Genomic DNA, 27,696 nt, shown 5'->3' on the forward strand with positions numbered 1-27,696 from the left:
AACAGAGTTGACTCAACTAGGACAGATATACTAACAGAGTTGACTCAACTAGGACAGATGTACTAACACAGTTGACTCAACTAGGACAGATGTACTAACAGGGTTGACTCAACTAGGACAGATATACTAACAGAGTTGACTCAACTAGGACAGATGTACTAACAGTTGACTAAAACGCTCAGCCCCCCCCCCCCTTCCACCCCAGACACTCAGCCACCCCCCCCTTCCACCCCGAGCACTCAGCCACCCCCCCCCCCTTCCACCCCAGACACTCACTCAGCCCCCCCCCCCCCCAGACGCTCAGCCACCCCCCCCTTCCACCCCAGACACTCACTCAGCCCCCCCCCCCCCCAGACGCTCAGCCACCCCCCCCCCCGTGGAGTGAGTTGGGTGACGTGTCGCTGCCTATCCTTCATTGGATCGGTAATGCTATTGAAAACACACACAAAAATTCATTTCTTTCTTCTTCTGTTCCTCTTTAGATGGTAGCACAGAGAATACCGGGAGTCTAGCAGGTCACTAGATCTCAGTAACCTTTCAACTCTCACCTCTGGGGGGCCCAGAGTGGCCTTCAATCTAGACGGACAGAACTCCCAACCACGTCTCTATGCCAGGAGGACAGTCTGTATGTCGCTGTACGGTCCGTAGCGACCATACCGGTCCTTGCCCACCACGATGACGTAGGTGGTACCCGATTGGTACTTGGTTACCGTGACAGCCATGGGCAGGGCCAGGGCCTTGACCACACCCACATTCCTCCAGGACGGGGAGACGCTGCTGCTATGACTCTCCTGAGCGATGTAGATACTGGAGGGGGGAGAGAGAGGGAGGGGAGGAGGGGAAGAGAGGGAGGGGGAGAGGGGAGGAGGGGGAGAGGGAGGGAGGGAGAGAGGGGAGGAGGGAGAGGGAGAGGGGAGGAGGGGGAGGGAGAGATGGGAGGGGGGAGAGAGAGGGAGAGGGGAGGAGGGAGGAGAGAGGGGGAGGGAGAGGGAGGAGAAAGAGGGAGGGGAGGAGGGGGAGAGAGAGGGAGAGGGGAGGAGGGGGAGAGGGGAGGAGGGGGAGAGGGGAGGAGGGGGGAGGAGGGGGGAGAGGGAGGAGAGAGGGGGGAGGGGGAGAGAGAGGGGAGGAGGGAGAGGGGAGGAGGGGGAGGGAGGGAGAGAGGGGAGGAGGGGGAGAGAGAGGGAGAGGGGGGGAGGGGGAGAGGGGAGAGGAAGGAGAGAGGGGGGAGGGAGGGAGAGATGGGAGGGGGGAGAGAGAGGGAGAGGGGAGGAGGGGGGAGAGGGGGGGAGGGAGGAGAGAGGGGGGAGGGAGAGGGAGGAGAGAGAGGGAGGGAAGGAGAGGGAGGGGAGAGGGAGGGGAGGAGGGGGGGAGGAGGGGAGGAGGAGAGAGAGGGGAGGGAGGAGAGAGAGAGGGGGGAGGAGGGGGAGAGAGAGAGGGGAGGAGGGGGGAGAGAGGAGAGAGAGGGGAGGGAGGAGAGAGAGAGGGGGGAGGAGGGGGAGAGAGAGGGGAGGGAGAGAGTGGAGGAGGGGGAGAGAGGAGAGAGAGGGGAGGGAGGAGAGAGAGGGGAGGGGGGAGAGGGAGGGGGAAGAGGGAGGGGGGAGAGGGAGGGGGGAGAGGGAGGGGGAAGAGGGAGGGAGGGGGGAAGAGGGAGGGAGGGGGGAAGAGGGAGGGAAGGGGGAAGAGGGAGCGAGGGGGGGAAGAGGGAGCGAGGGGGGGAAGAGGGGGTAGGAAGAGCGTTGTTTTTAAATGGTAATCATAAAATCACCAAAAATATGGACATTATTTCAGTTGATTTGAAAGTTTGACAAATTGCCCCATTCACTTTCATGGACCCCCAGAACCGGGTCGCTCCGTGTGTGTCTGTACCTGTAACTGTAAACCATTCACTTTCATGGACCCCTAGAACCGGGTCGCTCCGCGTGTGTCTGTACCTGTAACTGTAAACCATTCACTTTCATGGACCCCTAGAACCGGGTCGCTCCGCGTGTGTCTGTACCTGTAACTGTAAACCATTCACTTTCATGGACCCCTAGAACCGGGTCGCTCCGCGTGTGTCTGTACCTGTAACTGTAAACCATTCACTTTCATGGACCCCTAGAACCGGGTCGCTCCGCGTGTGTCTGTACCTGTAACTGTAAACCATTCACTTTCATGGACCCCTAGAACCGGGTCGCTCCGCGTGTGTCTGTACCTGTAACTGTCCATGTCCGGCGCTGCGGGGTCTTCCTCAGTGACCCTCCAGTGGATGACCAGACAGGGGGCAGGGTTTCGGATACGGGCCAGGTGTACTAGGGGCTTCTGGGGGATGGAGTAGGAGGCGGCCTCGAGGGGGAGGGAGGAAGGGAAAGGGGTCGGGGGGAGAGGAGGGAGATGGGACAGCAGCTCACTCTGAGACGGAGGAACACGAAGAGCGACAGGAGGAGACGAGGACTCCTCTGTCTTAACCGTGGTTTCCATCTTGACCGTGCCCTCCGTTTTCACTGGACCGTCCGGAGACGTGACTGGCGGTCTGGTCACTGGTACTGCAGCAGCCTCTACCTTCTACACACACAAGAGGAGGGAGAGGTTACATGGTCAGGAAGATACTGAGAGAGACAGATAGAAAATAACTACTTTCAGAAGACTATAATGTTGCTGCATCATAACCACTAATAACCACTGCTAATAACTACCAATAACTACCAATAACTACCAATAACTACTAATAACTACTAATAACTACTAATAACCACTGCCAATAACTACTAATAACCACCAATAACTACTAATAACCACCAATAACCACTAATAACCACTAATAACTAATACAAATAACTACTAATAACTACTAATAACCACTACTACTAACCACTACTAATAACTACTACTACTAACCACCACTAATAACTACTACTACTAACCACTACTAATAACTACTACTACTAACCACTACTAACCACTACTAATAACCACTACTAATAACTACTACTAATAACTACTACTAACCACTACTAATAACTACTACTACTAACCACCACTAATAACTACTACTACTAACCACCACTAATAACTACTACTAATAACCACTACTAATAACTACTAATAACCACTACTAACCACTACTAATAACTACTACTACTAACCACCACTAATAACTACTAATAACCACTACTAATAACCACTACTAACCACCACTAATAACTACTACTACTAACCACTACTAATAACAACTACTAATAACCACTACTAATAACTACTAATAACTACTACTAACCACCACTAATAACTACTACTACTAACCACTACTAATAACTACTACTAATAACTACTACTAATAACTACTACTAACTACTAATAACCACTACTAAATACCAATAACCACTACTAATAACCACTACTAATAACCACTAATAACCACTAATAACCACTAATAACCACTAATAACCACTAATAACCACTACTAATAACCACTACTAATAACCACTACTAATAACCACTACTAATAACTACTACTACTAACCACTACTAATAACTACTACTACTAACCACTACTAATAACCACTACTACTAACCACTACTACTAACCACTACTAATAACCACTACTAATAACCACTACTAATAACCACTACTAATAACTACTACTAATAACCACTACTAATAACCACTACTAATAACCACTACTAATAACCACTACTAATAACCACTAATAACCACTAATAACCACTACTAATAACCACTACCAATAACTACTACTACTAACCACTACTAATAACTACTACTAATAACCACTACTAATAACTACTAATAACCACTACTAACCACTACTAATAACTACTACTACTAACCACCACTAATAACTACTAATAACCACTACTAACCACCACTAATAACTACTACTACTAACCACTACTAATAACTATTACTAATAACCACTACTAATAACTACTAATAACCACTACTAACCACTACTAATAACTGCTACTACTAACCACCACTAATAACTACTAATAACCACTACTAATAACCACTACTAACCACCACTAATAACTACTACTACTAACCACTACTAATAACTACTACTACTAATAACTACTAATAACTACTACTAACCACCACTAATACTAACCACCACTAATAACTACTACTACTAACCACTACTAATAACTACTACTAATAACTACTAATAACCACTACTACTAACTACTAATAACCACTACTAAATACCAATAACCACTACTAATAACCACTACTAATAACCACTACTAATAACCACTAATAACCACTACTAATAACCACTAATAACCACTACTAATAACCACTACTAATAACCACTACTAATAACCACTACTAATAACCACTACTAATAACCACTACTAATAACCACTACTAATAACTACTACTACTACTAACCACTACTACTAACCACTACTAATAACTACTACTACTAACCACTACTACTAACCACTACTAATAACCACTACTAATAACCACTACTAATAACTACTACTAATAACCACTAATAATAACCACTACTAATAACCACTACTAATAACCACTACTAATAACCACTACTAATAACCACTACTAATAACCACTAATAACCACTACTAATAACCACTACCAATAACTACTACTACTAACCACTACTAATAACTACTACTAATAACCACTACTAATAACTACTAATAACCACTACTAACCACTACTAATAACTACTACTACTAACCACCACTAATAACTACTAATAACCACTACTAATAACCACTACTAACCACCACTAATAACTACTACTACTAACCACTACTAATAACTACTACTACTAACCACTACTAATAACTACCACTACTAACCACTACTAATAACTACCACTACTAATAACCACTAATAATAACCATAATAACCACTACTAATAACTACTAATAACCACTACTAACCACTACTAATAACTACTACTACTAACCACCACTAATAACTACTAATAACCACTACTAATAACCACTACTAACCACCACTAATAACTACTACTACTAACCACTACTAATAACTACCACTACTAATAACCACTAATAACCACTACTAATAACCACTACTAATAACCACTACTAATAACCACTACTACTAACTACCAATAACCACTACTAATAACCACTACTAATAACCACTAATAACCACTACCAATAACCACTACTAATAACCACTACTAATAACCACTAATAACCACTACTAATAACCACTACTAACCACTACTAATAATAACTACTTTCAGAAGAATGGAATGGAGAGGTCAGAGTGTAGCAGAAACCTACCAGTACTTGAGGAGAGAGAACGGGAGGAAGAGGAGAACGAGGAGGAGGGGTGGTAGGAGGAAGAGGAGGAGTGGTAGGAGGAAGAGGGCTGTTGTGTTTCTTTCCATTCCTCTCCTTTTCTCTCTTCGTGTCTGGGGCCTTCTTATTGGACATCTAGAAAGACAAACAACCAACCACAGACAAGCTGTTAGTATCAGAACCTATCAGAGTCTCAGAATCAGTAGTGGTGTGTGAGATGTGGGGGTGAGCCCCCCGAGTTAGCCCCTGTATGTGTGTGTGTGTGTGTGTGTAGTGTGTGTGTGGTGTGTGTGTAGTGTGTGTGTAGGTGTGTGTAGTGTGTGTGTGGTGTGTGTGTGTAGGTGTGTGTGTGTGTGTGTGTGTGTGTGTGTAGGTGTGTGTGTGTGTAGTGTGTGTGTGTGTGTAGTGTGTGTGTGTGTGTAGTATGTAGTGTGTGTGTGTGTGTGTGTGTGTAGGTGTGTGTGTGTGTAGTATGTATGTGTGTGTGTGTGTGTGTGTGTGTTGTGTGTGTGTGTAGTATGTAGGTGTGTGTGTGTAGTATGTAGTGTGTGTGTGTGTGTGTGTGTGTGTGTGTGTGTGTAGGTGTGTGTGTGTAGTATGTGTGTGTGTGTGTGTAGTATGTGTGTGTGTATGTGTGTGTAGTGTGTGTGTATGTGTGTGTAGTGTGTGTGTAGTATGTAGGTGTGTGTGTGTGTAGTATGTAGGTGTGTGTGTGTGTGTGTGTGTAGTATGTAGTGTGTGTGTGTAGTATGTAGTGTGTAGGTGTGTGTGTGTGTAGGTGTGTGTGTGTGTGTGTGTGTGTGTGTGTGTGTGTGTGTGTGTGTGTGTATGTGTGTGTGTGTGTGTGTAGTATGTAGTGTGTGTGTGTGTAGTGTGTAGTGTGTGTGTGTGTGTGTGTGTGTACGTTACCATTTTCTGCCAGAAACCATCTACCACCTTCCTCTTCCTCTGCTTCTCAGCTGAGTCTTCCTCATCAGAATCTGACCTGAACCACATAGATTATAGATATTACTATATTATTATTAAACACTGAACAAAAATATTAAAAACACAACATTTAAAGTGCTGGTCCCATGTTCCTTGGACGTACTAACAAATTCTCCCCCCCAAAACACCTTTGGAGGCGGCTTATGGTAGAATTATATTGAATGTACCCACGACGACCCTTTAACCCAATAACATTAATAAAATGGTGGATTATCATCAACAGCTCTAACAAGATGGCCTCCGCAGTAAATACTGACTGGCACCCGAACTTATAGACCTGAATACTACAAATACATACTGTATGTCCTGATATATATATACTACAAATACATACTGTATGTCCTGATATATATATACTACAAATACATACTGTATGTCCTGATATATATATATATATATATACTACAAATACATACTGTATGTCCTGATATATATATATACTACAAATACTTACTGTATGTCCTGATATATATATACTACAAATACATACTGTATGTCCTGATATATATATGCTACAAATACATACTGTATGTCCTGATATATATATACTACAAATACATACTGTATGTCCTGATATATATATACACATACTGTATGTCCTGATATATATATACTATAAATACATACTGTATGTCCTGATATATATATACTACAAATACATACTGTATGTCCTGATATATATATACACATACTGTATGTCCTGATACATATATATATATATACATACTGTATGTCCTGATATATATATACTATAAATACATACTGTATGTCCTGATATATATATACTACAAATACATACTGTATGTCCTGATATATATATACACATACTGTATGTCCTGATACATATATATATATATACATACTGTATGTCCTGATATATATATACTATAAATACATACTGTATGTCCTGATATATATATACTACAAATACATACTGTATGTCCTGATACATATATATATATATATATACATACTGTATGTCCTGATATATATATATATATATACATACTGTATGTCCTGATACATATATATATACATACTGTATGTCCTGATATATATATACTACAAATACATACTGTATGTCCTGATATATATATACTATAAATACATACTGTATGTCCTGATATATATATACACATACTGTATGTCCTGATATATATATACTACAAATACATACTGTATGTCCTGATATATATATACACATACTGTATGTCCTGATATATATATACTACAAATACATACTGTATGTCCTGATATATACTATAAATACATACTGTATGTCCTGATATATATATATACTATAAATACATACTGTATGTCCTGATATATATATACTACAAATACATACTGTATGTCCTGATATATATATACACATACTGTATGTCCTGATATATATATACTATAAATACATACTGTATGTCCTGATATATATATACACATACTGTATGTCCTGATATATATATACTATAAATACATACTGTATGTCCTGATATATATATACACATACTGTATGTCCTGATATATATATACTACAAATACATACTGTATGTCCTGATATATATATACACATACTGTATGTCCTGATATATATATACTACAAATACATACTGTATGTCCTGATATATACTATAAATACATACTGTATGTCCTGATATATATATACTATAAATACATACTGTATGTCCTGATATATATATACTACAAATACATACTGTATGTCCTGATATATACTAAAAGATTTAGATGCACTATTGTAAAGTGGCTGTTCCACTGGATGTCATAAGGTGAATGCACCAATTTGTAAGTCGCTCTGGATAAGAGCGTCTGCTAAATGACTTAAATGTAAATGTAAATAAATACATACTGTATGTCCTGATATATATATACTATAAATACATACTGTATGTCCTGATATATATATACATACTATAAATACATACTATATGTCCTGATATATACTATAAATACATACTATATGTTCTGATATATACTATAAATACATACTATATGTCCTGATATATACTATAAATACATACTATATGTCCTGAGTCATATATATTGAATATATGTAGTATCATAGATGGGAAACACCACTTCCTGTCAGAGCCAGGGGTGAAAAGGAAATTTAATTTCTTAGCGGTACAGGACCTACTGTGTGTACTGTGGAGTGTGTGTGTGTGACATGTGTGACGTGTGTGTGTGTGTGTGTGTGTGTGTGTGTGTGTGTGTGTGTGTGTGTGTCTACCTGCTGATGTCCACAGTACTCAGTCCTCTCTCAGTCTCGGTCTCAGTCAGATCCACAAGACCAGAACCCAGCATCCTCTGGAGACACACATCATTATCTTTGACTACATTACCGCCACGGAACGTATAAACAATGGTGTGTGACCACGACCGCGTGTCTCTACAGTGTTGTCAGAGAGAGGAGAGAGAGAGAGAGAACAGAGAGCGAGAGAGAGGACAGAGAGACAGAGGTTGAGAACAGAGAGAGAGGAGAAGAAAGGAGAAAGAGCAGAGAGAGAGAAGACAGAGAGAGAGAGAGAGACAGAGAGAGAGGCCAGAGAGACAGAGAGAAAGGCCAGAGAGAGAGGACAGAAAGGAGAAAGGGAAAGAGCAGAGAGAGAGAAGACAGAGAGAGAGGCCAGAGAGACAGAGAGAGAGGCCAGAGAGATAGGACAGAAAGGAGAAAGAGCAGAGACAGAGGCCAGAGAGAGGCCAGAGAGAGAGGACAGAAAGAGAGGACAGAAAGAGAGGACAGAAAGGAGAGAGAGGACAGAGAGAGAGAGAGAAAGCGCAGAGAGAGAGAGAGAGAGAGAGCGCAGAGAGAGAGAGAGTGGACAGAAAGGAGAGAGAGAGAGAGAGAGAGATAGAGAAGAGAGAGGACAGAAAGGAGAAAGGAGTGTGTGTCTCCTACCTGATTGCGTTTAACTAATGGAGGTCGTAGCATCCTGACATAAGAGATGGCAGCATCCCCCCTCCTCTTCACCTTCTTTATGTGAGCCTGAGAAACACAGGGTGGGGTAGGGTTATTCCTCCTCTAACCAGGGTTTCTATTAGTAGAGACACAGGGTTATTCCTCCTCTAACCAGGGTTTCTATTAGTAGAGACACAGGGTTATTCCTCCTCTAACCAGGGTTTCTATTAGTAGAGACACAGGGTTATTCCTCCTCTAACTAGGGTTTCTATTAGTAGAGAGAGAGGAGGGTTATTCCTCCTCTAACCAGGGTTTCTATTAGTAGAGACACAGGGTTATTCCTCCTCTAACTAGGGTTTCTATTAGTAGAGACACAGGGTTATTCCTCCTCTAACCAGGGTTTCTATTAGTAGAGACACAGGGTTATTCCTCCTCTAACTAGGGTTTCTATTAGTAGAGACACAGGGTTATTCCTCCTCTAACCAGGGTTTCTATTAGTAGAGACACAGGGTTATTCCTCCTCTAACTAGGGTTTCTATTAGTAGAGAGAGAGGAGGGTTATTCCTCCTCTAACTAGGGTTTCTATTAGTAGACACAGGGTTATTCCTCCTCTAACCAGGGTTTCTATTAGTAGAGACACAGGGTTATTCCTCCTCTAACCAGGGTTTCTATTAGTAGAGAGAGGAGGGTTATTATTGTTATTACTCCCTACCTCCAGTCTGGACCCCCCCTCCCTACCTCCAGTCTGGACCCCCCCTCCTCCCTACCTCCAGTCTGGACCCCCCCTCCTCCCTACCTCCAGTCTGGACCCCCCCTTCTCCCTACCTCCAGTCTGGACCCCCCCTCCTCCCTATCTCCAGTCTGGACCCCCCCCCCCCCTCCTCCCTACCTCCAGTCTGGACCCCCCTCCTCCCTACCTCCAGTCTGGACCCCCCTCCTCCCTACCTCCAGTCTGGACCCCCCCCCCCCCTCCTCCCTACCTCCAGTCTGGACCCCCCTCCTCCCTACCTCCAGTCTGGACCCCCCTCCTCCCTACCTCCAGTCTGGACCCCCCTCCTCCCTACCTCCAGTCTGGACCCCCCCTCCTCCCTACCTCCAGTCTGGACCCCCCCTCCTCCCTACCTCCAGTCTGGACCCCTCCTCCTCCCTACCTCCAGTCTGGACCCCCCCTCCTCCCTACCTCCAGTCTGGACCCCCCCTCCTCCCTACCTCCAGTCTGGACCCCTCCTCCTCCCTACCTCCAGTCTGGACCCCCCCTCCTCCCTACCTCCAGTCTGGACCCCCCCTCCTCCCTACCTCCAGTCTGGACCCCCCCTCCTCCCTACCTCCAGTCTGGACCCCCCCTCCTCCCTACCTCCAGTCTGGACCCCCCCTCCTCCCTACCTCCAGTCTGGACCCCTCCTCCTCCCTACCTCCAGTCTGGACCCCCCCCCCCCCCCCCTCCCTACCTCCAGTCTGGACCCCCCCCCCCCCTCCCCTACCTCCAGTCTGGACCCCCCCTCCTCCCTACCTCCAGTCTGGACCCCCCCCCCCTCCCTACCTCCAGTCTGGACCCCCCCCCTCCTCCCTACCTCCAGTCTGGACCCCCCCTCCTCCCTACCTCCAGTCAGGACCCCCCCCCTCCCTACCTCCAGTCAGGACCCCCCCCCCCTCCCTACCTCCAGTCTGGACCCCCCCCCCCTCCCTACCTCCAGTCTGGACCCCCCCCCCTCCTCCCTACCTCCAGTCTGGACCCCCCCCCCTCCTCCCTACCTCCAGTCTGGACCCCCCCTCCTCCCTACCTCCAGTCTGGACCCCCCCTCCTCCCTACCTCCAGTCTGGACCCCCCCTCCTCCCTACCTCCAGTCTGGACCCCTCCTCCTCCCTACCTCCAGTCTGGACCCCCCCCCCCCCCCTCCCTACCTCCAGTCTGGACCCCCCCCCCCCCCCTCCCTACCTCCAGTCTGGACCCCCCCTCCTCCCTACCTCCAGTCTGGACCCCCCCCCCCTCCCTACCTCCAGTCTGGACCCCCCCCCTCCTCCCTACCTCCAGTCTGGACCCCCCCTCCTCCCTACCTCCAGTCAGGACCCCCCCCCTCCCTACCTCCAGTCAGGACCCCCCCCCCTCCCTACCTCCAGTCTGGACCCCCCCCCCCTCCCTACCTCCAGTCTGGACCCCCCCCCCCTCCTCCCTACCTCCAGTCTGGACCCCCCCCCTCCTCCCTACCTCCAGTCTGGACCCCCCCTCCTCCCTACCTCCAGTCTGGACCCCCCCCCCTCCTCCCTACCTCCAGTCTGGACCCCCCCCCCCCCCCCTCCTCCCTACCTCCAGTCTGCGTATGACCAGGTCGTATTTGGGTTCACATTCCAGCAGCTGGACCCTCTCTAGTAGAGACTCCATCTTGGATTCAGACTGTTTCATGGCGCTCTGCACCTCCTGCTGGAGCAGACCCTGTACCTGGGGAGAACACACCTGGTTAATATACACACCAGACCCTGTACCTGGGGAGAACACACCTGGTTAATATACACACACACCTGGTTAATACACACCAGACCCTGTACCTGGGGAGAACACACACCTGGTTAATATACACACCAGACCCTGTACCTGGGGAGAACACACACCTGGTTAATATACACACACCAGACCCTGTACCTGGGGAGAACACACCTGGTTAATACACACACACACCAGACCCTGTACCTGGGGAGAACACACCTGGTTAATACACACACCTGGTTAATACACACACCAGACCCTGTACCTGGGGAGAACACACACCTGGTTAATACACACACCAGACCCTGTACCTGGGGAGAACACACCTGGTTAATACACACACCTGGTTAATACACACACCAGACCCTGTACCTGGGGAGAACACACCTGGTTAATACACACACCTGGTTAATACACACACCAGACCCTGTACCTGGGGAGATCACACACCTGGTTAATATACACACACACCAGACCCTGTACCAGGACACACCAGACCCTGTACCAGGACACACCAGACCCTGTACCAGGACACACCAGACCCTGTACCAGGACACACCAGACCCTGTACCAGGACACACCCTGTACCAGGACACACCAGACCCTGTACCAGGACACACCAGACCCTGTACCAGGACACACCAGACCCTGTACCGGGACACACCAGACCCTGTACCAGGACACACCCTGTACCAGGACACACCAGACCCTGTACCGGGACACACCAGACCCTGTACCAGGACACACCAGACCCTGTACCAGGACACACCAGACCCTGTACCAGGACACACCAGACCCTGTACCAGGACACACCAGACCCTGTACCAGGACACACCAGACCCTGTACCAGGACACACCACACCCTGTACCTGGACACACCAGACCCTGTACCAGGACACACCAGACCCTGTACCTGGACACACCAGACCCTGTACCAGGACACACCAGACCCTGTACCAGGACACACCAGACCCTGTACCAGGACACACCAGACCCTGTACCAGGACACACCAGACCCTGTACCAGGACACACCAGACCCTGTACCAGGACACACCAGACCCTGTACCAGGACACACCAGACCCTGTACCAGGACACACCAGACCCTGTACCAGGACACACTAGACCCTGTACCAGGACACACCAGACCCTGTACCAGGACACACCAGACCCTGTACCAGAACACACCAGACCCTGTACCAGGACACACCAGACCCTGTACCAGGACACACCAGACCCTGTACCAGGACACACCACACCCTGTACCAGGACACACCCTGTACCAGGACACACCAGACCCTGTACCAGGACACACCAGACCCTGTACCTGGACACACCAGACCCTGTACCAGGACACACCAGACCCTGTACCAGGACACACCCTGTACCAGGACACACCAGACCCCGTACCAGGACACACCAGACCCTGTACCAGGACACACCAGACCACACCCTGTACCAGGACACACCAGACCCTGTACCAGGACACACCAGACCCTGTACCAGGACACACCAGACCACACCCTGTACCAGGACACACCAGACCCTGTACCAGGACACACCAGACCCTGTACCAGGACACACCAGACCCTGTACCAGGACACACCAGACCCTGTACCAGGACACACCAGACCCTGTACCAGGACACACCCTGTACCAGGACACACCAGACCCTGTACCAGGACACACCAGACCCTGTACCAGGACACACCAGACCCTGTACCAGGACACACCAGACCCTGTACCAGGACACACCAGACCCTGTACCAGGACACACCAGACCCTGTACCAGGACACACCAGTCCCTGTACCAGGACACACCAGACCCTGTACCAGGACACACCAGACCCTGTACCAGGACACACCAGACCCTGTACCTGGACACACCAGACCCTGTACCAGGACACACCAGACCCTGTACCAGGACACACCAGACCCTGTACCAGGACACACCAGACCCTGTACCAGGACACACCAGACCCTGTACCAGGACACACCAGACCCTGTACCAGGACACACCAGACCCCGTACCAGGACACACCAGACCCTGTACCAGGACACACCAGACCCTGTACCAGGACACACCCTGTACCAGGACACACCAGACCCTGTACCTGGACACACCACACCCTGTACCGGGACACACCAGACCCTGTACCAGGACACACCCTGTACCAGGACACACCAGACCCTGTACCAGGACACACCAGACCCTGTACCAGGACACACCAGACCCTGTACCAGGACACACCACACCCTGTACCAGGACACACCCTGTACCAGGACACACCAGACCCTGTACCAGGACACACCAGACCCTGTACCTGGACACACCAGACCCTGTACCAGGACACACCAGACCCTGTACCAGGACACACCAGACCCTGTACCAGGACACACCAGACCCTGTACCAGGACACACCAGACCCTGTACCAGGACACACCAGACCCTGTACCAGGACACACCAGACCCTGTACCTGGACACACCATACCCTGTACCAGGACACACCAGACCCTGTACCAGGACACACCAGACCCTGTACCAGGACACACCAGACCCTGTACCTGGACACACCAGACCCTGTACCAGGACACACCAGACCCTGTACCAGGACACACCAGACCCTGTACCAGGACACACCAGACCCTGTACCAGGACACACCACACCCTGTACCAGGACACACCAGACCCTGTACCAGGACACACCAGACTCTGTACCAGGACACACCACACCCTGTACCAGGACACACCAGACTCTGTACCAGGACACACCACACCCTGTACCAGGACACACCAGACCCTGTACCAGGACACACCAGACCCTGTACCAGGACACACCAGACCCTGTACCAGGACACACCAGACCCTGTACCAGGACACACCAGACCCTGTACCAGGACACAACAGACCCTGTACCAGGACACACCAGACCCTGTACCAGGACACACCAGACCCTGTACCAGGACACACCAGACCCTGTACCAGGACACACCATACCCTGTACCAGGACACACCAGACCCTGTACCAGGACACACCCTGTACCAGGACACACCCTGTACCGGGACACACCAGACCCTGTACCAGGACACACCAGACCCTGTACCAGGACACACCAGACCCTGTACCAGGACACACCCTGTACCAGGACACACCAGACCCTGTACCAGGACACACCCTGTACCAGGACACACCAGACCCTGTACCAGGACACACCAGACCCTGTACCAGGACACACCAGACCCTGTACCAGGACACACCAGACCCTGTACCAGGACACACCAGACCCTGTACCGGGACACACCAGACCCTGTACCAGGACACAACAGACCCTGTACCAGGACACACTAGACCCCGTACCAGGACACACCAGACCCTGTACCAGGACACACCAGACCCTGTACCAGGACACACCAGACCCTGTACCAGGACACACCAGACCCTGTACCAGGACACACCAGACCCTGTACCAGGACACACCATACCCTGTACCAGGACACACCAGACCCTGTACCAGGACACACCATACCCTGTACCAGGACACACCAGACCCTGTACCAGGACACACCATACCCTGTACCAGGACACACTAGACCCTGTACCAGGACACACCATACCCTGTACCAGGACACACCAGACCCTGTACCAGGACACACCATACCCTGTACCAGGACACACCAGACCCTGTACCAGGACACACCAGACCCTGTACCAGGACACACCAGACCCTGTACCAGGACACACCAGACCCTGTACCAGGACACACCAGACCCTGTACCAGGACACACCAGACCCTGTACCAGGACACACCAGACCCTGTACCAGGACACACCCTGTACCAGGACACACCAGACCCTGTACCAGGACACACCACACCCTGTACCAGGACACACCAGACCAGACCCTGTACCAGGACACACCAGACCCTGTACCAGGACACACCAGACCCTGTACCAGGACACACCAGACCCTGTACCAGGACACACCAGACCCTGTACCAGGACACACCAGACCCTGTACCTGGACACACCAGACCCCGTACCTGGACACACCAGACCCCGTACCAGGACACACCAGACCCTGTACCAGGACACACCAGACCCTGTACCAGGACACACCAGACCCTGTACCAGGACACACCAGACCCTGTACCAGGACACACCAGACCCTGTACCAGGACACACCCTGTACCAGGACACACCAGACCCTGTACCAGGACACACCAGATCACACCCTGTACCAGGACACACCAGACCCTGTACCAGGACACACCATACCCTGTACCAGGACACACCATACCCTGTACCAGGACACACCACACCCTGTACCAGGACACACCAGACCCTGTACCAGGACACACCAGACCCTGTACCAGGACACACCAGACCCTGTACCAGGACACACCAGACCCTGTACCCAGACATACCAGAGGGCTGTGTTCAGCAGGACACACCATACCAAAAAAAACATTCCACAACAGAAAGCCAATTTAAGAGTCGTGCCAACGGAATATGACCAGACTGCTTACCTCATACTTGGAGAAGATCTTGGTTGGCTGGTCAGAGTCAGGTGACCCAGCGTCATGCTCTCTGGTCCTCTTCCTCATCCTGGTAAGAATGAAGACAGAATGGTTCACACTACACGAAACAAACAATTACTTAACAGTTCTGGATGGTTAATGACTATATTTGAAATATGTAACTATTACTGAATAAAAATATTTTTTTTAAACCGCAACATGCAACAATTTCTAAGATGTTATTGAGTTACAGCTCATAGAAGAATATCAGCCAGTTTAAATTTATAAATTGGCCCTAATCTATGGATGTCACATGACTGGGAAGGGGCATAGCCATTGGTGGGGATCCAGGCCTAACCAATCAGAATGAGTTTTTCCCCATAAAAAGTGATTTTAATTATTACAGACATAAATACTCAACAATACTCAACACTAATAGGGGTGTAAACAAATTTGGGCACAACATTTAAGAGAAATAAGCTTTCTGTGCGTACTAGAATCTAAATTACAGATTGCCTCTTATCCTCTCGTTGTCTCCTTATGCCATAGTTTTGTACATCGCAATTGTCATTAGAAACCGCATTTTGTTGCAAGCTTGTCAGCCATGTCAGCTATGTTTTTATTTATTTAAAAGGCAGTAAAAATGAGGCTCAATGACCTGTTTTTGGCTGCCAGACAAGGCTCCTCTGAAAGCCAGGTGTATCAGTGGTAAGGTGTTGGGACAGCTTTATGGGCGGCCCTAACAGTGTGTGGGCACCGTTTGTTACCGGCATAGTACAATTAACATATGGGGTTGTTTAGTGGTTTTGCTGGCATGCACCCCCCCCCCCCCCAAATAAAAATTGTTGGGGGTTGCCCCATCAAGACTTACATGCTAAAATCACCACTGCCTTGGCCTACGGCATTTGAGCGAGCGAGAGCGAACATTATTTTAAGATAGCGAGCCCTGATCCCAATAACTCGACTGCCTTCAGCGCGGAGAGAAAGGGACCTGACGATACGATATCATCACCATACGTAGGTGCCAATATATATATATGTATCGCGATTCGATACTGTGATTTTATTGCGATTCGAGGTTCCAAAACATATTGATCATCATGTCTGATCGGCTATGAAAAGCCAACTGACATTTAACTCCTGAGGTGGCTGACTTGTTGCACCCTCGACAACTACTGTGATTATTATTATTTGACCCTGCTGGTCATTTATGAACATTTGAACATCTTGGCCATGTTCTGTTATAATCTCCAACCCGGTACAGCCAGAATAGGACTGGCCACCCCTCATAGCCTGGTTCCTCTCTAGGTTTCTGCCTTTCTAGGGAGTTTTTCCTAGCCGCCGTGCTTCTATACCTGCATTGCTTGCTGTTTGGGGTTTAAAAAAGACTGGGTTTCTGTATAAGCACTTTGTGACATCTGCTGACGTAAAAAAAAAAGGGCTTTATAAATAAATGTGATTGATTGCTGCCGAAGGACAAGAGAGAGTCATGAGAAAATGAGTTGGAAATAACTAAAAGTGATACATGGAATATTTAAAAAAGGTACAGGAAATGACTTGGCAACAGGAAATACATGGATTTCCATCACAGAATGTTGGACTGACCAATGGAGATATTTTTCAAATTACATGAAACTTTAAAAGTTTCATATCAAGAAATTTCGATTTTTTAAACTCTTTTGGACATCAGAGTTATTGGGGGAGAACCACTATCTGAGTCAGAAAATGATATATGATCGGTATGATATAAATCTAGAAGAGAAAGAAACGCACACCTGTTTAGGCGAGGTGCTGGCTAGCGGAGTAGAAAACGTAAAAATAAAAGGAGAGCCGCACACTCTAGGAGCTCAGATGCAAAAAATGTAATTACCAACGTTTCGACAGCCAAGCTGTCTTCATCAGGGTATAATCACAAACCCTGCGGGATGACTCGTTTATATATATTGGTTAATTCTCCAATATTAAAATGGCATACAAAGAGCAGCATACAAAAAAACAAATGGATAGCATACGATCATAGACTACCACAAGCTTACAAACAATTACAATGGCAAAGTCACAATAATCACAAGAATGGCTTCAGATCAAAGTCCACGTTGAGACCGAAGGGAGCAAAGGGTCTTTAAGTTAAAGATCCTCTCGTTTTAACAATACGTGATCAAGGTCACCCCCCCCCTCGGTATGATATAAAACCTTACAGATAAATATATAATATATAATATAATAGAATTTATTATAGACAAGAGACAAAATTCACATACTTCTACACCACGACGGCAGAGTCATGGCTTTTAAGTGTAAAAGTAACCAATGACTCAATAACCCAATACCTTCTGGGAATGTTGTAAAGTCCAACAGTTATGGGCGGAGTTAGAAATTTGGCTGTCAGAAGTATTACAATGTAAAATGTACTTCTTTTAAATCCGTCTGTCTGGATATTTCGAGACATGACATATGAAAGTGCAGTGAGATACCCAATGGGGTTCGGACAATACTTTTCTCGGCAATCATCTTTAAAAAAAAAAACTGGGGGAGGGGAACCCATATCTCCTGAATGAAAACATGTCTGTCTCATGGTAGGATGGGGGATGGGAACCCATATCTCCTGACTGAAAACATGTCTGTCTCATGGTAGGATGGGAACCCATATCTCCTGAATGAAAACATGTCTGTCTCATGGTAGGATGGGGGATGGGAACCAATATCTCCTGAATGAAAACATGTCTGTCTCATGGTAGGATGGGAACCCATATCTCCTGAATGAAAACATGTCTGTCTCATGGTAGGATGGGGGATGGGAACCCATATCTCCTGAATGAAAACATGGCTGTCTAATGGTAGGATGGGGGATGGGAACCAATATCTCCTGAATGAAAACATGTCTGTCTCATGGTAGGATGGGGGATGGGAACCAATATCTCCTGAATGAAAACATGGCTGTCTCATGGTAGGATGGGGGATGGGAACCAATATCTCCTGAATGAAAACATGGCTGTCTCATGGTAGGATGGGAACCCATATCTCCTGAATGAAAACATGGCTGTCTCATGGTAGGATGGGGGATGGGAACCCATATCTCCTGAATGAAAACATGTCTGTCTCATGGTAGGGTGGGGGATGGGAACCCATATCTCCTGAATGAAAACATGGCTGTCTCATGGTAGGATGGGGGATGGGAACCAATATCTCCTGAATGAAAACATGTCTGTCTCATGGTAGGATGGGGGATGGGAACCAATATCTCCTGAATGAAAACATGTCTGTCTCATGGTAGGATGGGGGATGGGAACCAATATCTCCTGAATGAAAACATGGCTGTCTCATGGTAGGATGGGGGATGGGAACCCATATCTCCTGAATGAAAACATGGCTGTCTCATGGTAGGATGGGGGATGGGAACCCATATCTCCTGAATGAAAACATGGCTGTCTCATGGTAGGATGGGGGATGGGAACCCATATCTCCTGAATGAAAACATGGCTGTCTCATGGTAGGATGGGAACCCATATCTCCTGAATGAAAACATGTCTGTCTCATGGTAGGGTGGGGGATGGGAACCCATATCTCCTGAATGAAAACATGTCTGTCTCATGGTAGGATGGGAACCCATATCTCCTGAATGAAAACATGTCTGTCTCATGGTAGGATGGGGGATGGGAACCCATATCTCCTGAATGAAAACATGTCTGTCTCATGGTAGGATGGGAACCCATATCTCCTGAATGAAAACATGTCTGTCTCATGGTAGGATGGGGGATGGGAACCCATATCTCCTGAATGAAAACATGTCTGTCTCATGGTAGGATGGGGGATGGGAACCCATATCTCCTGAATGAAAACATGGCTGTCTCATGGTAGGATGGGGGATGGGAACCCATATCTCCTGAATGAAAACATGGCTGTCTCATGGTAGGATGGGAACCCATATCTCCCGAATGAAAACATGTCTGTCTCATGGTAGGATGGGAACCCATATCTCCTGAATGAAAACATGTCTGTCTCATGGTAGGATGGGAACCCATATCTCCTGAATGAAAACATGGCTGTCTCATGGTAGGATGGGGGATGGGAACCCATATCTCCTGAATGAAAACATGTCTGTCTCATGGTAGGATGGGGGATGGGAACCCATATCTCCTGAATGAAAACATGTCTGTCTCATGGTAGGATGGGGGATGGGAACCCATATCTCCTGAATGAAAACATGTCTGTCTCATGGTAGGATGGGGGATGGGAACCAATATCTCCTGAATGAAAACATGTCTGTCTCATGGTAGGATGCTTATGTTTTATTAATAGAAGGGGAGGGGTTATAAGACCCGTTCCTCCTTACATTTATAGGCTTTTAGACTTCAGATTAACAATATATATTCACCGTAGAAGTTTAGAATTGTTCTACAGTTGTATTATAGTTCTCTCTCTCTCTCTCTCTCTTTCTGCCTTTTTAGAAAAGAGGCCCCTCAGACAGAACTCTGCAGGGGAGTGAAGGAGATACGACGAGGCAAACGTTTCACAATAAATCTACTTTGGGGGAAGAGGACATTTCCTGCTAAGTGTTTAGCTAATAAAGGCCATGTTTCTACAGCGTTGTAGGCTGGTTCTGGTCCCAGGGGGACATTTCCTGCTAAGTGTTTAGCTAATAAAGGCCCTGTTTCTACAGCGTTGTAGGCTGGTTCTGGTCCCAGGGGGACATTTCCTGCTAAGTGTTTAGCTAATAAAGGCCATGTTTCTACAGCGTTGTAGGCTGGTTCTGGTCCCAGGGGGACATTTCCTGCTAAGTGTTTAGCTAATAAAGGCCCTGTTTCTACAGCGTTGTAGGCTGGTTCTGGTCCCAGGGGGACATTTCCTGCTAAGTGTTTAGCTAATAAAGGCCCTGTTTCTACAGCGTTGTAGGCTGGTTCTGGTCCCAGGGGGACATTTCCTGCTAAGTGTTTAGCTAATAAAGGCCCTGTTTCTACAGCGTTGTAGGCTGGTTCTGGTCCCAGGGGGACATTTCCTGCTAAGTGTTTAGCTAATAAAGGCCCTGTTTCTACAGCTTTGTAGGCTGGTTCTGGTCCCAGGAGGACATTTACTGCTTAGTGTTTAGCTAATAAAGGCCCTGTTTCTACAGCTTTGTAGGCTGGTTCTGGTCCCAGGGGGACATTTACTGCTTAGTGTTTAGCTAATAAAGGCCCTGTTTCTACAGCATTGTAGGCTGGTTCTGGTCCCAGGAGGACATTTACTGCTTAGTGTTTAGCTAATAAAGGCCCTGTTTCTACAGCGTTGTAGGCTGGTTCTGGTCCCAGGGGGACATTTCCTGCTAAGTGTTTAGCTAATAAAGGCCCTGTTTCTACAGCGTTGTAGGCTGGTTCTGGTCCCAGGGGGACATTTCCTGCTAAGTGTTTAGCTAATAAAGACCCTGTTTCTACAGCGTTGTAGGCTGGTTCTGGTCCCAGGGGGACATTTACTGCTAAGTGTTTAGCTAATAAAGGCCCTGTTTCTACAGCGGTGTAGGCTGGTTCTGGTCCCAGGGGGACATTTACTGCTAAGTGTTTAGCTAATAAAGGCCCTGTTTCTACAGCCTTGTAGGCTGGTTCTGGTCCCAGGGGGACATTTACTGCTAAGTGTTTAGCTAATAAAGGCCATGTTTCTACAGCATTGTAGGCTGGTTCTGGTCCCAGGGGGACATTTACTGCTAAGTGTTTAGCTAATAAAGGCCCTGTTTCTACAGCCTTGTAGGCTGGTTCTGGTCCCAGGGGGACATTTACTGCTAAGTGTTTAGCTAATAAAGGCCCTGTTTCTACAGCCTTGTAGGCTGGTTCTGGTCCCAGGGGGACATTTACTGCTAAGTGTTTAGCTAATAAAGGCCCTGTTTCTACAGCATTGTAGGCTGGTTCTGGTCCCAGGGGGACATTTACTGCTAAGTGTTTAGCTAATAAAGGCCCTGTTTCTACAGCCTTGTAGGCTGGTTCTGGTCCCAGGGGGACATTTCCTGCTAAGTGTTTAGCTAATAAAGGCCCTGTTTCTACAGCCTTGTAGGCTGGTTCTGGTCCCAGGGGGACATTTACTGCTAAGTGTTTAGCTAATAAAGGCCCTGTTTCTACAGCATTGTAGGCTGGTTCTGGTCCCAGGGGGACATTTACTGCTAAGTGTTTAGCTAATAAAGGCCCTGTTTCTACAGCTTTGTAGGCTGGTTCTGGTCCCAGGAGGACATTTACTGCTTAGTGTTTAGCTAATAAAGGCCCTGTTTCTACAGCTTTGTAGGCTGGTTCTGGTCCCAGGAGGACATTTACTGCTTAGTGTTTAGCTAATAAAGGCCCTGTTTCTACAGCTTTGTAGGCTGGTTCTGGTCCCAGGAGGACATTTACTGCTTAGTGTTTAGCTAATAAAGGCCCTGTTTCTACAGCGTTGTAGGCTGGTTCTGGTCCCAGGGGGACATTTCCTGCTAAGTGTTTAGCTAATAAAGGCCCTGTTTCTACAGCGTTGTAGGCTGGTTCTGGTCCCAGGGGGACATTTCCTGCTAAGTGTTTAGCTAATAAAGACCCTGTTTCTACAGCGTTGTAGGCTGGTTCTGGTCCCAGGGGGACATTTACTGCTAAGTGTTTAGCTAATAAAGGCCCTGTTTCTACAGCGGTGTAGGCTGGTTCTGGTCCCAGGGGGACATTTACTGCTAAGTGTTTAGCTAATAAAGGCCCTGTTTCTACAGCCTTGTAGGCTGGTTCTGGTCCCAGGGGGACATTTACTGCTAAGTGTTTAGCTAATAAAGGCCATGTTTCTACAGCGTTGTAGGCTGGTTCTGGTCCCAGGGGGACATTTACTGCTAAGTGTTTAGCTAATAAAAGCCCGTGTTTCTACAGCGTTGTAGGCTGGTTCTGGTCCCAGGAGTAGAGGATGTTGACGTAGGCAGTGACATCATCAGGGCGCGACTTTGGGTTTAATAAAACAACTGGAGACTTTTTGTTACGTGCAGAACCAGAACTTACTCAGAAACATGCGTGCCATGTTCCTGTTTGTCAACTTCTGTCTGCAATTGCATTAATAAAGGCTTTTAAATTATTTATTTAAATATATTGTCATAATGCTAATTTCACCAATGAACCCAATGATTGACAAGGAAGGACGTAAGGAACGAACCCTAACAGGAGGGTGGGGGATGGGAACCCATATCTCCTGAATGAAAACATGGCTGTCTCATGGTAGGATGGGAACCAATATCTCCTGAATGAAAACATGTCTGTCTCATGGTAGGATGGGAACCCATATCTCCTGAATGAAAACATGGCTGTCTCATGGTAGGATGGGAACCAATATCTCCTGAATGAAAACATGGCTGTCTCATGGTAGGATGGGAACCTATATCTCCTGAATGAAAACATGGCTGTCTCATGGTAGGATGGGAACCCATATCTCCTGAATGAAAACATGGCTGTCTCATGGTAGGATGGGAACCAATATCTCCTGAATGAAAACATGGCTGTCTCATGGTAGGATGGGAACCACTATCTCCTGAATGAAAACATGGCTGTCTCATGGTAGGATGGGAACCAATATCTCCTGAATGAAAACATGGCTGTCTCATGGTAGGATGGGAACCAATATCTCCTGAATGAAAACATGGCTGTCTCATGGTAGGATGGGAACCCGTATCTCCTGAATGAAAACATGTCTGTCTCATGGTAGGATGGGAACCCGTATCTCCTGAATGAAAACATGTCTGTCTCATGGTAGGATGGGAACCAATATCTCCTGAATGAAAACATGGCTGTCTCATGGTAGGATGGGAACCAATATCTCCTGAATGAAAACATGGCTGTCTCATGGTAGGATGGGAACCCGTATCTCCTAACTGAAAACATGTCTGTCTCATGGTAGGATGGGAACCCGTATCTCCTAACTGAAAACATGTCTGTCTCATGGTAGGATGGGAACCCATATCTCCTGAATGAAAACATGTCTGTCTCATGGTAGGATGGGAACCCGTATCTCCTAACTGAAAACATGGCTGTCTCATGGTAGGATGGGAACCCGTATCTCCTGAATGAAAACATGTCTGTCTCATGGTAGGATGGGAACCCGTATCTCCTAACTGAAAACATGTCTGTCTCATGGTAGGATGGGAACCCATATCTCCTGAATGAAAACATGTCTGTCTCATGGTAGGATGGGAACCCATATCTCCTGAATGAAAACATGGCTGTCTCATGGTAGGATGGGAACCAATATCTCCTGAATGAAAACATGGCTGTCTCATGGTAGGATGGGAACCCATATCTCCTGAATGAAAACATGGCTGTCTCATGGTAGGATGGGAACCCATATCTCCTGAATGAAAACATGGCTGTCTCATGGTAGGATGGGAACCCATATCTCCTGAATGAAAACATGGCTGTCTCATGGTAGGATGGGAACCCATATCTCCTGAATGAAAACATGGCTGTCTCATGGTAGGATGGGAACCAATATCTCCTGAATGAAAACATGGCTGTCTCATGGTAGGATGGGAACCAATATCTCCTGAATGAAAACATGGCTGTCTCATGGTAGGATGGGAACCCGTATCTCCTGAATGAAAACATGTCTGTCTCATGGTAGGATGGGAACCCATATCTCCTGAATGAAAACATGGCTGTCTCATGGTAGGATGGGAACCAATATCTCCTGAATGAAAACATGGCTGTCTCATGGTAGGATGGGAACCCGTATCTCCTGAATGAAAACATGTCTGTCTCATGGTAGGATGGGAACCAATATCTCCTGAATGAAAACATGTCTGTCTCATGGTAGGATGGGAACCCGTATCTCCTAACTGAAAACATTTCTGTCTCATGGTAGGATGGGAACCCATATCTCCTGAATGAAAACATGTCTGTCTCATGGTAGGATGGGAACCCATATCTCCTGAATGAAAACATGTCTGTCTCATGGTAGGATGGGAACCCATATCTCCTAACTGAAAACATGGCTGTCTCATGGTAGGATGGGAACCAATATCTCCTGAATGAAAACATGTCTGTCTCATGGTAGGATGGGAACCAATATCTCCTGAATGAAAACATGTCTGTCTCATGGTAGGATGGGAACCCGTATCTCCTGAATGAAAACATGGCTGTCTCATGGTAGGATGGGAACCCATATCTCCTGAATGAAAACATGGCTGTCTCATGGTAGGATGGGAACCCATATCTCCTGAATGAAAACATGGCTGTCTCATGGTAGGATGGGAACCAATATCTCCTGAATGAAAACATGTCTGTCTCATGGTAGGATGGGAACCCGTATCTCCTGAATGAAAACATGTCTGTCTCATGGTAGGATGGGAACCCATATCTCCTGAATGAAAACATGTCTGTCTCATGGTAGGATGGGAACCCGTATCTCCTAACTGAAAACATGGCTGTCTCATGGTAGGATGGGAACCCGTATCTCCTGAATGAAAACATGTCTGTCTCATGGTAGGATGGGAACCCGTATCTCCTGAATGAAAACATGTCTGTCTCATGGTAGGATGGGAACCCGTATCTCCTAACTGAAAACATTTCTGTCTCATGGTAGGATGGGAACCCGTATCTCCTGAATGAAAACATGTCTGTCTCATGGTAGGATGGGAACCCGTATCTCCTGAATGAAAACATGGCTGTCTCATGGTAGGATGGGAACCCGTATCTCCTGAATGAAAACATTTCTGTATAGCACTTTGTTACATCTGCTGATGTAAAAATGGTTATAAATACATCGGATTGATTGTCATGCTAAAACAGGAAAGGGCCTTCCCCAAACTGTTGCCACAAAGTTGGAAGGACAGAATCGTCTAGAATGTCATTGTATGCTGTAGTATTAGGAAATCTCTTCACTGAAACTAAGGGGCCCGAACCATGAAAAACAGCCCCAGACCATTATTCCTCCTCCACCAAACTTTAAAGTTTGCATTGGGATAGGTAGCGGTTCTCCTGGCATCCGCCAAAACCCAGATTTTTCTGTCAGACTTCCAGATGGCGAAGCGTGATTTATTTCTCCAGAGGACGTGTTTCCACTGCTCCAGAGTCCAATGGCGGCGAGCAACAAGGCAACTCTGGCAAGGCAGAAATTTAAGGAACCGAAACCTTTGCACGTTTTGAAAGTGTTTATGTTCATAAACATGATCTGCACAATGTTGTTGACATTTTGCAGTTTCGTTTCTATGGTCACGGAACAACACGTTTTTTTTTAATGGGTGGGCTGTGGACTAATAAATACCAAGTTTGTTACCGAGCTGGCGGGCTAACAACATTTGCAAGTTAGGTAGCTGCTACTTTCCATATGCGCCCCAAATTGGACTCGAACCAGTCACACTCGAAGTACCGTTACCTATCGCTCCACAAATACCGTGGCCTTTACCGTACAAGGAAAACAACTATTTTAAGATCTCGGAGATATTTCACACCGGTTATACCAAAACAATTCTGGTTTAAGATACATACATATGTACATTTGCACAAAAATCCTCCCTCGGTCTAGCTCACTAACATAACCTTGCAATCGGGATGCAGGAAAAACGAACGTTAGCTAGATAACGTTACATGTCTAACGTTAACTAGCTACGGCACTAGCATCTCACAATCGCTCCAACATTTCCAATGAATTAATAAAAATTATTCCAGATTAGAAAACGTGACACAAACCTGTCTCGATCTTTTAAAATAAAGCAGAAGCTTTCAAGGTTTTCAATGTTTTTTCTCTGCAGGGGTTTCTTTCTTGTCAAGTAACTAGCTCCGTTAGCAGCTACCGAAACAGGAGGAAAACAGAGGGCACCGAGACGGGGCTTCCGGAAACTAACCCATCAGTAAATCTCGAAGAATATCGCGGGAACTTTTCAAACATCTGGCGTGACTTGGTGGGGTTTGAGACCATTCATTTCTCTGTGCTTGATGTAAAGTCACATATATTTACATGACAAAATATATTATTTGGCAATATATTAACATCCTCAACGATACACGTAGGAATAAACAGATTAGGAATATTGTTTGTGATACTAGCTACATTTCCCTCAGCAAAAATGTTTTGGTCGAATATCTATGGGGATATACAATGGGGGAAACCATGGAAAATGGCTAACATATTGTATCTATAACAAGGTATAGGAAGTTTAATTTAAAATGTTACACGGATTTTGTCCTGTAAAACGTGTTTTGGAAATATTCAAGCTGAATATAAGTGTGATAATTTATATAATTGTGATTTCTGTGGAATGGAGAAGGTATCGAACCATTTTTCATTTGTTTTTTTTTACCTGTATTTATAGTATAATTTTTAGGATTGACGTATAAAACTTTGTTACAAAGAAAATAGGACCGGTTGTACAATTTTAATGGTTTTTGATATAATGATTTATTTCAGAAATTTTGACATTGAGAAAAATGTAGTATATTTAATTCAACTGCTAATAATACTAGGGGACATTTCACATCCACAAATGCCATATGGTCTAATTCAAAAACGTTTTTTCACTTTATAAATGAATTTAAACAATATG

At 46.7% G+C, this 27,696-nt stretch overlaps 1 protein-coding gene across 1 annotated transcript; it reads right to left on the bottom strand.

Annotated features, from left to right (window-relative positions):
* Positions 1 to 473: 473 nt before the first annotated feature.
* LOC139569647 (activating transcription factor 7-interacting protein 1-like) lies at positions 474 to 26,999 on the bottom strand. Its single transcript, XM_071391063.1, has 9 exons — positions 26,843 to 26,999; positions 16,215 to 16,293; positions 11,511 to 11,642; positions 9,206 to 9,292; positions 8,537 to 8,613; positions 6,214 to 6,289; positions 5,287 to 5,439; positions 2,192 to 2,541; positions 474 to 807 (listed from the first exon to the last, which is right to left on the bottom strand). The coding sequence occupies exons 2-9, from the start codon at positions 16,290 to 16,292 to the stop codon at positions 606 to 608; spliced, it is 1,155 nt and encodes a 384-aa protein (XP_071247164.1). The 5' UTR covers position 16,293; positions 26,843 to 26,999; the 3' UTR covers positions 474 to 605.
* Between the last annotated feature and the right edge of the window lie 697 nt (positions 27,000 to 27,696).

Source organism: Salvelinus alpinus, chromosome 1, assembly GCF_045679555.1.
Source record: "Salvelinus alpinus chromosome 1, SLU_Salpinus.1, whole genome shotgun sequence".
In the NCBI taxonomy this organism is placed as follows: domain Eukaryota; kingdom Metazoa; phylum Chordata; class Actinopteri; order Salmoniformes; family Salmonidae; genus Salvelinus; species Salvelinus alpinus.

Excerpts from the sequence above, each read along its gene's own strand:
- LOC139569647 (XM_071391063.1), bottom strand. The coding sequence starts at position 16,292 with ATGAGGAAGAGGACCAGAGAGCATGACGCTGGGTCACCTGACTCTGAC. Across the intron at positions 11,643-16,214 it reads AGATCTTCTCCAAGTATGAG|GTACAGGGTCTGCTCCAGCA; the intron begins GTAAGCAGTCTG and ends TGTTCTCCCCAG. Across the intron at positions 8,614-9,205 it reads CATTAGTTAAACGCAATCAG|AGGATGCTGGGTTCTGGTCT; the intron begins GTAGGAGACACA and ends GTGTGTCTCCAG.